Source organism: Tamandua tetradactyla, chromosome 14 (assembly GCF_023851605.1).
Source record: "Tamandua tetradactyla isolate mTamTet1 chromosome 14, mTamTet1.pri, whole genome shotgun sequence".
In the NCBI taxonomy this organism is placed as follows: domain Eukaryota; kingdom Metazoa; phylum Chordata; class Mammalia; order Pilosa; family Myrmecophagidae; genus Tamandua; species Tamandua tetradactyla.
Window position 1 is genome coordinate 2,403,291 of NC_135340.1, and position 15,457 is coordinate 2,418,747.

The 15,457-nt window shown below is 36.7% G+C and overlaps 1 protein-coding gene across 4 annotated transcripts in view; it reads left to right on the forward strand.

The window, feature by feature from the left end:
* The window catches only part of SOS2 (SOS Ras/Rho guanine nucleotide exchange factor 2), a 183,453-nt gene that overhangs the window by 107,118 nt on the left and 60,878 nt on the right, over positions 1 to 15,457 (forward strand). For 2 of the 4 annotated variants that reach the window (XM_077126808.1, XM_077126811.1), the window contains one exon: positions 501 to 599. The exons of the other annotated variants lie outside the window; for them this stretch is intronic. In XM_077126808.1, coding sequence (XP_076982923.1) covers positions 501 to 599 — 99 coding nt within the window. The remainder of the gene's footprint in view (positions 1 to 500; positions 600 to 15,457) is intronic. 4 annotated transcript variants of the gene reach the window in all.

Consider the following 15,457-nt stretch of genomic DNA (forward strand, 5'->3'; position numbering starts at 1 on the left):
GGCCACACCCACAATTGAGAGGGTCAGTCTCCCTGGAAACAATCTAATCAACGGTTTCTACCCTACAATGTTAAATCAGAATTAAGGGAACATGGCTGTGTACCTCCCCCCCTCACCCCCCAAGATTGAATCGGGATAAAGGACATGGCTTTTCTGGGGTGCATAGCAACTTCAGTCTGGCACAGGAGGATACATAGTTTTTCCAAATTTCTGTAGGGGGTATGGAGATGAAAACCTTTGGGAAAGAGCTTTCCTGAAGGACTATGGTGAAAGTTATTTTAGCATTGTAAGAGAAAAGAAATGTATAGATTTATCTACCTATTAATTTAAAGGAGGAAAAAAAACTTGATTAATAATGTTTCAGTTTAAATACAGAATGTACTTTCCATTATAGTTTTGATAGGTCTGTGTCGTGTGTTTCTCAAAGCTATTTCTGTTAGGGACTGCTGTTATTCATCCTTGATATCAGAGATATACTATTATGTCTTTTTGCTTCGCAGTCCATTGCTGATGGTTTTAAAGAGGCCGTTCGTTATATCCTTCCGCGCCTTATGCTGGTGCCAGTGTACCATTGTTGGCACTATTTTGAATTATTAAAGGTAAGATAAAAGCTTCCTTGGCCCAAAGTACTTGCATCTATGGGACCTAAAAACTAATTTTGACCTAATCATATTGCTTTTAAAATCTTTTTTTCATAAAAATAAAGTGTCTCATGAGAATTACCAGAATGTGACACAGAAACATGAGGTGAGCACATGCTGTTGGAAAAATGGTGCCAGTAGGTTTGATGCAGGTTCCTACAAACTTTCAGTTTGTAAAAAATGCATTATTGCCAAAGCACAATAAAACAAGGTATGCCTGAGTGTAATCATTCTGAATGTTTAAATAAGCAAGCAATTGAGTGAGCCTGATGGGATGTTTACCTAATTTTCTCAAAACTTACATTTTAAATTCTGGAAATTGCTGTTATTTTTGGAATTCTGCTTCCCATTCTTGTTGGCCCTGTCCCACTGGTACCCTGTATTCTAGTTTTTTACTCTATGAATTTCCTTTTCTAAATATGTCCTATCAGTGATATCATACAAGTTTTTCCTATTGTTTGTGGCTTATTTCTCTCAACTTGATGTCCTCAAGGTTCATCCATGTTGTCAAGTGTATTAAACCTTCATTCCTTTTAAATGCTGAATAATATCCATTGTATGTATATAACACATTTTGTTTTGCTGTTCCTCTGTTGATGGACATTTGGGTACCTTCCATCTTTTGGCATTTGTAAATAATGCTGCCAGAAACATCACTGTACAAATACACTGTTCAAGTCTGTGCTTTCAACTCTCTGGGGTTGAAATCTAAAAGTGGGATTGCTGGGTCGTACGGTAATACTGTACTTAACTTTGTAAGGACCCACCATACTGTATTCACAGCAGCTGCACGTTTTGCCTTCCCATCAGCAGTGAGTGAGAGTTTTTATTTCTCCATATCCTCTCCAGCACTTATTTTCTGTAATTTAGTAGTAACCATTCTGGTGGGTGTGAAATGGTATCTTGTTGTTTTGGTTTGCGTTTCCATAATGGCTAATGATGTTGAACATCTTTTCATGTACTTATTTGACATTTGTTCATCGTTTTTGGAGAAATGTCTGTTCTAGTCTTTTGCTCATTTTTTTTTTTCCTGTGTCACTTTAAAAAAAAAACTTGTAAATTTAATCATGGGGGTACATGGCACAGTACATCCCCATTCAATCATATTCACCTTCACTATGCTAATTTTACTTATAAACCCGCTATTAGTTATCATCACTTCTGCCTATTCCCTTCCATTTAGATTCAGCCTCTTTGGGTAGCCTTTCCTCTGTCTAGCTTTTGGTTGTCTCAAGGTCTGCTGTATCCTACAGTGTAACTTCTGAGATTACCTTTACCAAAGTTATAATAGCGAAATCATACAGTATCTGCCCTTTTGTGACTGACATATTACACTCAGCATTATGTTCTCAAGGCCCATCCATGTTGTTGTGTTTCAGTATGTCATTTCATCTTCTTCTGCATAATGCCCTATCATATGTATACACCACATTTTGTTTATCGACTTGTTTGTTGATGGGCACTTGGATTGTTTCCATCTCTTGGCAATTGTGACTAGTGCTGCTATGAACATTGGTGTGCAAATGTCTGAACATTGGTGTGCAAATGTTTGCCTTTAGCTTTTCTTGGTATATACAGAATATTGGTATTACCAGGTCATCGGGCAACTCAATATGTAGTTTTCTGAGAAATTACTAACCCGTCTTCCACAGTGGCTGCAACATTATACATGTCCACCAGCAGTGAATAAATGTTCCTGTTTCTCCACGTCCTCTCCAATATCTGCAGTTTTCTGTGTTGCTTTAATAGCAGCCGTTCTTAGAGGTATGAGGTGATATCTCGTTGTCATCTTAATTTGCATTTTCCTTATACCTAGTGAAAATGAACATCTCTTCATGTGCTTTTTTTTTTCAGATGCAGCTTCATTCAGTGTTTTAACATAATTACATTACAATTAAGTATTATTGTGCTGTCCATTTTTGAGTTTTTGTATCTAGTCCTGTTGCACAGTCTGTATCCCTTCATGTGCTTTTTAGCCATCAGTATTTGCTCTTCAGAAAAGTGTTTGTTCATATTCTCTGCCCATTTTATAATTGGATTGTTTGTTCTTTTGTGGTTGAGCTGTATAATTTCTTTTTTTGTTTGTTTGTTTTTGGCATGGGCAGGATCCAGGAATCAAACCCAGGTCTCTGACATGGTAGGCAAGAATTCTGCTACTGAGCCACCTTTGCACCGCCCATAGTTTCTTTATGTACATGGGATATCAAACCTTTATTATCTGATACGTGGTTTCCAAATATTTCTCCCACTGAGTTGGCTGCCTCTTCACCTTTTTAACAAAGTCTACCTCAAGGTGTTCCCATTTGCCTTTTTTTTTTGTTTCGCTGCTTGTGCTTTAGGTGTAAAGTTTAAGCTGCCTTACCTATTGCTATATCTCAAAGAGGTGACCCTGTATTTTCTTCTTGCAGTTTTATGGTACTGGCTTCTACATTTCAGACTTTAATCCATTTTGAATTAATTTTTGATAGGGTATAAGGTAAGGGTCCTTTTTCATTTTTTTGACTATTGATAGCCAATTCTCCCATGCCCATTTAATGAAAAGGACTATTCTGTCCCAGTTCAGTGGATTTGGGGGCCTTGTTGAAGATCAAATGTCCATAGATTTGGTGGTCTGTCTCCGTACTCTCGATTCTCTTCCATTGGTCAATATTCTTTGTGCTGGTACCATGCTGTTTTGACCACTGTGGCATTATAGTAAGGGTTTAAGTCAGGAAGTGATAGTCCTCCTTTTCGTTCTTTTCTTAAGATATCTTTAGCTATATAGCCCCGAATATAACGTTTTTTTTCACGTGGGCAGGCACCAGGAATTGAACCCAGGTCTCTGGCATGTCAGGTGAGAATTCTGTCTGCTGAGCCACTGTGGCCCACCCTCCCTCCCATATGAATTTGATAACCAGGTTTTTGAAGTCTTTAAAGTAGGCTATTGAGATTTTGATCGGTATTACATTGAATCTGTAGGTCAGTTTTTGTAGAATTGACATCTTAATGACATTCAACCTTCCTATCAATGGTCATGGAATGTCTTTCCATCTATTTAGGCCATTTTAAAATTTCTTTTAGCAATTTTTTGTAATCTTCTGTGTATAAATCCTTCTTGACATCCCAGGTTAGGCTTATTCCTAGATACCTGATTCTTCTGATTGCTATTTTTGAATGAATTTTTTTCCTTAATTGTCTCCTCAGATAGGTCATTTCTTGTATAGAAACATTGCTGATTTTTGTACATTAATCTTGTACCCCACCACTGTGCTGAATTTATTAGCTCAAATAGCTTTTCCGTAGATTTCTCAGGGTTTTTTAAGTATAGGATCGTGTTATCTGCAAATGAAAGTTTTCCTTCTTCATTTCTGATTTGGATGTCTTTTATCTCTTTCTCCTGCCTAATCGCTCCAGCTAGAACGTGTAGTACAGTGTCGAATAATAGTAGTGACAGTGGGCATCCTTGTCTTGTTCCTGATCTTAGAGGGAAAGCTTTCAGCCCCCCGCTGATACCTGTGATGCTCACTGTGGGTTTTTCATATATATCCTTTATGATGTTGAGAAAGTTTCCTTCGATTCCTGACTTTTGAAGTGTTTTTATCAGAAAAGGATACTGGATTTTGTCGAAAGCTTTTTGAGCATTAGTTGATATGGTCATGTGATTTTTCCCTTTTGATTTGTAAATGTGCTGAATCACATTAATTGATATTCTTATGTTCAATCACCCATGAAATCCCACTTGGTCATGATGTACAATTCTTTTCATGTGTCGTTGGATTCAATTTGCTAGTATTTTGTTAAGGATTTCTGCATCTACGTCCATTAGGGAGATTGGGCTGTAGTTTTCCTTTCTTGTAACATCTTTATCCGGTTTTGGTATTAGAGTGATGTTAGCTTCATAAAATGAGTTAGGTAGCGTACCTTTTTCCTCAGTTTTTTTTTGGAAGAGTTTGAGCAGGATTGGTGTTAGTTCTTTTGGGAATGTTTGATAAAATTCCCCTGTGAAGCTGTCTGGTCCTGGGCTTTTCTTTGTGGGAAGATTTTTGATGACTGATTGAATCTCTTTACTTGTAATTGTTTTGTTGAGATCTTCTATTTCTTCTCAAGTCAGTGTAGGTAGTCTGTATGTTACTAGGAATTTGTCCATTTCATCCAAGTTGTCTAGTTTGTTGGCATATAGTTATGCATAATATTCCTTTATTATTTTTTAAAATTTCATGATCTGAGGTAACGACCCCCCCCCCTCTCATTTCTGATTTTGATTATCTGCGTCCTCTCTCTCTTTTCTTTGTCAGTCTTGCTAGGGGCCCATCAATTACTGATTTTGTCAAAGAACCAACTTTTGGTTTTGTTGATTCTTTCTGTTGTTTTATTGTTCTCCAGTTTGTTTGTTTCTGCTTTAATTTTTATTATTTCTCTTCCTCTGTTTGCTTTGGGGTTATTTTGCTGTTTTTTTCTCTAAATTCTCCAGGTGAGCAGTTAAACCCTCAAGTTTTGCTTGTTCTTTTTTTTTTATAATATAGGCATTTAGTGCAATAAATTTCCCTCTCAGCACTGCATTTGCTGTATCCCATAAGGTTTGATATGTTGTATTATTAATTTCCGGCTTTATTCCATTGTGATCAAAAAAGGGTACTTTGGATAATTTCAGTTTTATTAAATTCATAAAGACTCAGTTTGTGTCCCAGTATATGATCTATACTGGAGAATGTTCCATGTGCGTTAGAGAAGAATGTATATCCTGGTGTTTTGGGGTGTAATGATCTATGTATATGTCCATTAGGTCCAATTCATTTACCCCATTGTTTAGGTTCTCTGTTTCCTTGTTAATCCTCCCCCTGGTGCTTCTATCTGTAATGGAGAGTGGTATATTGAAGTCTCCCACTGTTACTGTTGAAATGTTTATAGCTCCCTTCAGTTTTCCCAATATTTGCCTCATGTACTTTGGAGCTCCTTGATTGGGCGCATACACCTTTATAATTGTTATTTCCTTTTGGTGAATTATCTCCTTTATTACTATTTAGTGTCCTTCTTTGTCTCTTATAACATCTTTACATTTAAAGCCCATTTTGTCTGATATTAATATAGCTACTCCTGCTTTCTTTTGGTTATCGCTTGCATAGAAGATCTTTTTCTATCCTTTCACTGTCAAACTAATTATGTCCTTGAGTCTAAGATGGACTCTTGCAAGAAGCATATAGATGGATTATGTTTTTTAATTGATTCTGCCAGCCTGTATCATTTAATTGGTGAGTTTAGTCTGCAAATGTTCAGTTATTACTGTGAAAGCAGTTCTTGACTCTAGTATTTTATCCTACTTTTAGTTATTTGTCAGATCTGTATGTTATTTTCCTTTCCTCTCTTCTTATCCTTTAAGTCACCATTACTAGCATCCTTCCGTCCTGCCCGCGCCCCCAGACCTCCCTGCCCTGTGCTTTGTTAGCTAATAGGATTCTGTTTAGTATTCCTTGTAGAGCAGGTCTCTTATTGAGTAGTTCTCTCAATCTTTGTTTTTCTTTGACGATTTAATCTTCCCCTCAATTTTGAAGCACAGCTTGGCTGGATAAAAAATTCTTGGCTTGAAAGCCTTTCTTGTTCAGGATCTTAAATATATAACACTGCCTTCTTGTTTCCATGTTTTTTCCCTTGTATGTTGTTGATTGCTTTTCTCATGCTGCTTTCAGGACTTTCTGTTTCTCTTCAACATTTGATAGTTTAATTAATATGTGTCTTGGAGTAGGCCTATTCAGATTTATTCTATTTGGAGTTCTTTGGGCCTCTTTGATTTATGTATTTATGTCTTTTATAAGTGTTGGGAAGTTTTCCCTGATTATATCTTCAACTGTCTTTCCAAACCCTTTACCCTTCTCTTCTCCTTCTGGGACACCAGTGATTCTTTTATTTATGCACCTCTTGTTGTCTATCATTTTCCTAAGATCCTGTTGCATTTTTTCCATCATTCTTACCATTTTTTCTTTTGTGCTACTCTTGTTCAGTTGTTCTGTCTTCTAGCTCACTTATTCTTCCTACTCTTCTATGAATCTGCTGTCATGTATCTTCAATATATTTCTAGCTGGGTCTTTTTTATATTTCGTATCTGTGAGATCTGCCATCTTTCTGTTTTATCTTCTGAATTCTTCTTTATGCTTTTCTGGTATCTTACCTGATATCCCTTAATTGTTGAGTAGTTATTCTGTATTCTGTGTTCCCTATGGAATTTTGATTTAGTTGTTTGACTTGGCCATTTCTATTTGAATTTCCATGTGCTTTGTCATTTTCTGTTGTGTTTGGGGCATTTGTTTATCTTAATATTATTTTGCAAGTTTGGTTTCCTTCACTCATCTAAACTTTTGTATTTACTTGGTTTTGCGTTGAAGATTTCCTTTTCACTTGGTTTGTTAGTTATTCCCTGCCAAATCAAAGTCTAGATTTCATGTAATGTTTACAACTCAACTTGAGAGTCTGGCTGCTCATCACGTGGGAGACCTAGGCCCAACTCCCTGCCTCTATACCTCAAAAAAGAATAAAAAAGATAGTAAGTATAAAATAAGAATGTAATAAAAATATGAAAAAAAAGAACAATGATAAAACACACCTCAACATTAGTAGGCCTCAGAGTCAGAAACAGATACCCCAAGATATACTGGGAGTGAATTCAGACTTGTGTCCATCAAAGGGAGAGAAAATTTAAGGAAAAAAAAAAGATAAAAATAAATGAAATAAAATAGAATAATAAAAGAATATATAAAGTATATCAAAATAAATAATAAAAAATTATACTACTAATAAAAATATAGAGAGGAAAATATATTTTAAAAAATGGGGAGAATATAATGCTGAGTGAAATAAGCCAGACACAAAAGGATAGATACTGTATGACTCCACTTTTATGACCATGGTAAAGGTAAAATCAGAGGCTTATAATACAGAATGTAGGGAACTTAAAGATACATAGAATCTAGAGATGGGTGAACAGTTAGCTAATGAGGTTGAACTCAAATTTAAGGGAACAGATATAAATGAAGGCGGTTCTCTAGTGGGTCTATAAGTAAAATTGAAGGTGAACAAAATTGAAAGGGTTTGTATAGACCTATGTGTCCCACTGATGAACACTAGAAATATAAATAAGTTCTTGCAAGAACTACTTTAAAGGTACAATTCATGTTAGAAGAGTATTTAAGTCCAGGGTACAAGGGAAACTGCTATTGCATGCTATGAGCTCTATTTAACAGGAAAATATCAACAGTGCCACAGCAACAGCAGGGGCAAATAAAGGGGGGAGGAACAAGAGTTAAGGGAAAGAGTAGAGCATAATGGAATAAAAATAAATAATAGGGGGAACAAATGTTAAAATAAAAAAAAAGTTTTAAAAAGAGTTAAGGGAAGATTTAGATTTCCTATTTGGTGAATGTGTGTTTATTGGTTATCTTTCTCTTGGGAGCAATGGAATTCTCTAAAGCTGAGAGTGTTGATGGACTGTGGGCTTTGGGCCCTCTACGTGATGCCTGTAATGCAGGTGGCTGAAGGATGTGCTGACTGAGAAGTGGATTGGTGAATGATGGCATATACATAATGTCGAATATTGTACTGTTACAAAAAGAAATGTAGTTGTGAGGCATGCAATGATGTGAATAAATCTGACAGATATTTGGTGAGGCAAAATGAGCCAAAAACAAAAGAGCAATTCTTGTATGGTCTCCTTTAGAAAATGCTTATAAGAATACAGGGACCTAGATTGTAAGCGTTTGTAGCAGACATATTTAGTCTGGAGTGGTAGTTATTACTTCTGGATTTTGAAAGGCTGTTTTATATACGTATAACCTGGTGTTTAGAGATAAGAATGAAGGTGATCAGGTCGCGATTAAGGTAATTCAGAACATGGGGGTAAGGAAGACATTGTTTATATTTTAGAACCTCACATACTCTTTGAGACTAAAGGAAGAAAGGTTTATTTTGTGCAGAACCTAAATATTCTGTAGCACATAATCTAACTCAACCTGTCTGGATAGCTCATTTAAATAATCAAAACACAGGGGGCCCAGAATAAGAATGAGGGCCTTTAATCCTGTATAGTTTAAGGTAATGCCTGGATATATCCCAGAATATATTACGCAGATAATAAGAAGTATTGGCAAATTTCCTTGAGGGATGGGAGAAAAATTACGAAATTATTAAACTTTACCACCAGGTAAACCCTTGATACAGGGTCAGACATTAGAAACACCCAAATCAATAGGCCAAGCCCTTGATCTTGAGGCTTGCTCTTGTGAAGTTCATGTAGGTAGCGGAGAAACTTACCCTACCTATAGCTGTGCCTAAGAGTCACTTCTGGAGGACCTCTTGTTGCTCAGATGTGGCCTCACTCTCTCTAAGACCAACTCTGTAATTGAAATCATTGTCCTCCCCCTATAAATGAAATCCAGCGGTGAAAGACTCCCTGGCGGCATGGGAGATGACTCCCATGGGTGAGTCTGGCTCTGGCACCGTGGGATCAACAATTCCATCCTGACCAAAAGGGGGAAAGGAAGTGTAACTAATAAGATATCTGTTGCTGACAGAGTTCAAACAGAGTTGAGAGGCTGCTCTGGAGGTCATTCTTTTTTACGCAGACTTTGGTTAGACATTGCTACCCATCATAACGTCAAACCCCAACCAAACCATTCCAGCCAATCCTAAAGAACACCTAGGGCAATATATAAGATTCTACAAAGGTTCCATGCACTAGGGTAACTTTCTGGAAATCTACAGCCTCCAGATGGGTCCCTGGGCCAGATAAGTCCTGAAACCTAGAAGGGCCAGTCCTTCTAGAACATCAGCTAGTTCCATCTTCCTACCCCTTATAAAATATTGACAGCCCTTCCAACATGAAAAAGTTGAAATGGCCATAGCCCAAATACCCCTAAAGAGTGAGAAAAAGATCAAAGGTGGTGATGGAGCTATACGGAGAAGGTAGGGTTTAACACATAAATATGGTTGTTGAATCATTGATATTTCTTTTAGTCTCCAGTATCTTAGAGCAGCTAGAAGTTAAAAAACCTAAAGTAACGGAATCGTAACCCATACCAAACTCTGAAATCTGTAGTACAACTAATTGTTGCTCTGTTCATTGACATTTATAGCTTTTTTGTATATATGTTATTTTTCACAAAAAAAGAGAAAAAATGATAATAAAAAATATGTTCCTCCTATGTTCTGGAGCAGCTAGAAGGAAAAATATGAGAGGATCGTATGGTAGCCCATACTGGGATCTGTCCTGTAACTAGTTGTTGAACAGTGCTTTGAAAACTGTTGCTTTTTCCTGTCTTTGCTTTGTATATATGTTATATTATACAATAAAAAAGTTTTTAAAAAAAGGGAGGGGAAGAAAAAGGAATATTAAGAAAAATAAAAAATAAGAAAATATATAGGCCTAGGCAGATAGGGAGTTAGCCTGCCTGTACTTAAGCACTTCTCACCAGCAGGTGGCGTGCCTGAGGCTCCTCCCGCAGGTCAGCCCCTCCTGCCTGCAGCAGTTCAGAGATGCCATGCTCAGCCAGGGCCTGCGGCGCTGCTCCTGGTCTGCGATGGCTGGACGGCCCATTCTACCAGCAGGACCTGGGAGGTGACTACTGCTCAGGGGATCAGCCAACCCTCAGACTCTGCCCCAGGCTGGTTCACCACCCACCATGCCTGCAGGACCAGGGGGTGCTTGCTCTGCAAGCTGGAGGCCTGCCCCCTTGGTGCTCCCTGTGGGCACTGTCAATGCCATGTCTGCACGGGGTTGTGGGGGGGGGGGTCTCTCCAGCTGCTCCCAGCAGGCGCTGTCAATAGCATATCTGCACAAGGCGGGGGGTTCTCTCCAGCCAGCTGGGGCAGGCTGGGCCAAGGGGCATTCAGTTTCCCCCTCATGCACCCTTGCCCTCACACCGCAGCGCCCTCGTTGGGGATCACAGTCAACGAGCCCAGCCTGCTGTCCACTTCGCTCCTTCCCAGAACTCTTTAGGGATTACTCACACAGCGGGACTGCAGTCCTGGCCATTTCTCCCCATCACCCATCTTGTTGCTGGAGCAGAAGTGTACTCAATCCACCCTGTTGTACTCTCTTCCCAGAAGTTCCCCTTTTGCCCATTTTTAAGTTGGGTTGTTTGTATTTTTGCTGTTGAGCTATAGAATTTCTTTATATGTTCTGAATATTAAAGTCTTAACAAGTATGTGGTTTCTAAATACTTTCTCCCATTCTGTAAGTTGTTTTTTCACTTTCATGACAAGGTCCTCTGATGCATAAAAGCTTTTAATTTTGCTGATGTCCATGTAACTATTTTTTCTTTTGTTGCTCATGCTATTGGTGTAAAGTAGAAGAAACCATTGCCTAAAACAAGGTCCTGAACATGCTTTCTTAAGTTTTCTTATAGGAGTTAATTTTTGTATATGGTGTGAGGTAGGGGCCCACCTTCATTTTTTCACACATGGATAATCCAGTTTTAGCAGCACCATTTGTTAGAGACTATTTCCCCATTGAGTGGATTTGGCACCCTTGTCAAAAATCAATTGACTATAGATGTGAGATTTATTTCTGAACTCTAAATTTGATCCCAGGGTCTCTATGTTCTTATGCCAGAGTGAGGTTTTTGAATTACCGTAGCTTTCTAATACGTTTTAAAATCAAGATGTGTGTTCCTTCAACTTTATTGTTGCTTTTCAAATGTTTTTGGCTATTTGGGAACTCTTTTTTATCATTTACTATTAACTAAAGTCCATGGTTTAACTTAGGTTTCACCATTTGTATATTGTAGTTCCATGAATTTTTTTAAATTTTTATTGTTATTTGTTACCATATATACAATAAAATATTTCCTCTTTTAATAACATTCAGATATTTATTTCACTGCTGTTAATTGTGTTGACATGCTGTGTTATATCACTACCATCCATTACCAAAGCATTTCAATCATTCCAAATAGGAACCCTGTACATTTTAAGCGTTTACTTCCTATTCCTTGTCCCTACTCCATACTCTAGTAACCTATTTTTAGGTTCTGATTTGATAAGTTTGCTTATTGTAATTGTTTCTTATCAGTGACATCATGCACTATTCTTTTTGTGTCTAGCTTATTTCATTCAATATCATGTCTTCATGTCTTCAGTTCATCCATGTTGTTCCATGTATCAGAACTTCATTCCTTTTTTTGACTGAATGATATTCCATTGTATGTATATACCACACTTTATCCTTTCCTTCGTTGATGGACACTTGTGTTGTATCTGTCTTTTGCCAGTTATGAATAATGTCACTCTGACCATAGGTGTGCAAATATAGTCCCTGCTTTCATTTGTATTGAATATATACCTAGTGGTGGAATTGCTGGGTCATATGGTAGTTCTATATTAAGTTTTGTGAGGAACTGCCAAACTATCTTCCACAGTGGCTGCACCATTTTGCATTGCCACCAGCAATGAATGAATGTTCCTATTTCTCTGCATCCTCTCCAACACTTCAGTTTCTTCTTTTTTTAATTGCACAGATGTAATGAATGTGAAATGGTATATCATTGTGTTTTTAAAAAATACATTTATCGACAAATCTTTACATACATAGTCTATACATGGTGTATAATCAGTGGCTCACAATATCATCATATAGTTGTGCATTCATCACCATGATAATTTTTTCAAAACATTTTCATCACTCCATAAAAAGAAAAAACTCATACATCCCTTGCACCTTACTTCTCTCTCTCATTGACCACTGGTATTTCCATCTACCCACTTTATTTTAACCTTTGTCCCCCCTATTGTTTGTTCATTCTTCATCCATATTTTTTACTCATCTGTTCATACCCTAGATAAAAGGAGAATTAGACCCAGGATTTTCACAATCACACAGTCACATTGTAAAAGTTATAAAATCATCTTCCAGAATCAAGGCTACTAGAACACAGCTTAACAATTTCAGATACTTCCATCCAGCCACTCCAACACACTGTAAACTAAAAAGGGATATCTATACAATGCATTGTGGTCTTAATTTGCAGTTCTCTCATATCTAATGATGTTGAGCATATTTTTGTGTGCTTTCTGAACATCTGTATGTCTTCTTTGGAAAGATGTTTGTTCAGGTGTTTTGCCCATTTTTAAATTGGGTTGTCTTTGTTGTTAAATTGAAGGATTTCATTATATATTCTGGATATATATCCCTTATTGGATATGTGGTTTCCAAATGTTTTCTCCCATTGGTAAGTAGTCATTTTAATTTCATAATAAAGTCCTTTGAATCATAAAAGTTTTTATTTTAATGAGACCCCATTTATCTATTTTTTGTTGTTGTTGCTTTTGCTTTGGGTATAAAGTCTAAGAAACCATTGCCTAATACAACATCCTGAAGAGACTTTGCTACAATTTTTTTGTGTGTGTATATGTATGGTAGGATCACATTTCATTATTTTTCCATGTGAGTATCCAGTTATTCCAGCACCATTTGTTGAATCTTTGTTGTTTGGTGTTTGTTTGTGTTTTGATTGTTTGTTTCTTGGGAAGTGCATGGACCAGGAATTGAACCCGAGTCTCCTGCATGGCAGGTGAGAATTCTCCCACTGAACTACCCTTGTACCCCTTCCCTATGATTTATTCTAGGAGTTAGATAGTTCTAGCTCTTATAGTAAGGTCTTTGATCCATTTTGAGTTAATTTTTGTAAATGGTGTGAGGTAGGAGTCCTTTTTATGCAAATGGACATCCAGGTTCCTCAACACCGTTTCTTGAAGAGACCATTCTTTCCCAATTGAGTGGTCTTTATCACCTTGTTAAAAATTAATTGGCAAAAAATGTGAGGGTTGAGTTCTGAGCTCTCAGTTCTGTTTGTTCCTTTGGTCTATATGTCTGTCCTTGTCCCAGCATCGTGCTGTTTTGCTTACTATGTAATAAGTTTTAAAATCAGGGTGTGTGAGTCCTTCAGCTTCATTCTTCTTTTTCAAGATAGCTTTAGCTATTTGGGATCCCTTATCCTTCCATATAAATTTGATGATTGGCTTTTCCATTACTGTGAAGAATATTGTTGAAATTTTTATTGTGATTGCATGGAATTTATTACTTAATTTAGGGTAGTATACTGATTGACATTTTAACAATATTTAGTTTTCCAATTCATGAATACCTATGTCTTTCTATTTATTTAGGTCTTCTTTAATTTATTTTAGAAATGTGTAGCTTTCTGTAGACAAAACCTTTACATCCTTGATTAGCTTTATTCCTAGATATTTGATTCTTTTAATTGCTGTTGTGAATGGAGTTTTTTTCTTGATTATTTTGTCTTCAAATTATACATTGCCTGTGTATAGAAACACCACTGATTTTGGGATGTTGATTTTGTACCCTCCCACTCTGCTGAATTCCTTTATTAGCTGTAGGAGCCTTGTTGTGTAGTTTTCAGGATTTTCTGTATATAGTATCATATCACATGCAAACAGGGAAAGTTTTACTTCTTCCTTTCCAATTTGGATGCCTTTTTTTTTTTCCTTGTTCTTGCTTAAATGCTTTGTGAATAACTTCCAACACAATGTTGAATAACAGTGGCAATCGTGAGCATCCTTGTCTCGCTTCTGATCTTAGAGGGAAAGCTTTGTCTTTCACCATTAAGTAGAATGTTAGCCATGGGGTTTTCATATGTCTTTTGTCATATGGAGGAAGTTTCCTTCTATTCCTAGTGTTTTGAGTGTTTTTATCAAGAGAGGATGCCTTATTTTGTCAAATGCCTCTTCTGTATCGATTGAGGTGATTTGGCAGTTTTCTCCCTTATTTTATTAATGTAGTGTATTACATTAATTGATTTTCTTATGTTGAACTAATCTTGCATACCTGGGATAAATCCCATTTGATCGTGTTATATGGTTCTTTTAATATGATGTATTTGGTTTGCTAGTATGTTGTGTAGGATGTTTGCATCTGTAGTCATAAGAGATATTGGTCTTTAGTTTCTTTTTCTTGTGGTATCTTTATCTGGCTTTGGTATGGGGATGATGTTGGCCTTTTAGAATGAGTTAGGAAATGTTTCTTCCTCTTCAATTTTTTGGAAGAGTTTGAGCAGAATTAGAGTTAAGTCTTGGAATGTTTGGTTGAATTCCCCTTTGAAATCATCTGGCTCTAGGCTTTTCTTTGTTGAGTGGTTTTTGATGACTGATTCAATCTCTTTACTGGTAATTGATTGGTTGAGATCTTGTGTTTTTTCTTGAGTCAGTATAAGTAGTTTGGATTTCTAAGAATTTGTCCATTTCATCTAGGCTATCTAATTTATTGACATACAGTTTATAGTATATTTTTATAGTTCTATTTATTTTAGCAGATTTGGTAGTAATATCCTCCTTTTCATTTCTGATATTCATTATTTGTATCCTCTCTTTTTCTTTGTCAGTGTAGCTAAAGGTTTGTTGATTTTATTGATCTTTTCAAATAACCAGCTTTTGGTTTTGTGGGTTTTCTCTATTGTTTATTTGTTTTGTATTTCATTCATCTCTGTGCTACTCTTTCTTTCCTTCCTTCTACTTGCTTTTTATATAGGTTGTTCTTTTTGTTCTAGATCCTCTAGTTTTAAGTTTGGGTCTCTGATTTGAAGTTTTTCTTCTTCTTCGATATGAGTATTTTGAGCTTTAAACTTTCTTCTTAGCACTGCCTTCACTGCATCCCATAAGTTTTGGTATGTTGTGTTTTCATTGATTTGCCTCAAAATATTTCCTAATTTTGCTTCTATTTCCTCTTTAAGCCATTGGTTCTTTAAGAGTATGTTTCAAGCTATAACTGTTATTTCTAAGTTCTGAGATACTGAGCTGTTTGTTTATAACCTGGTCATTCTCAGAAACTTCGGGTATTT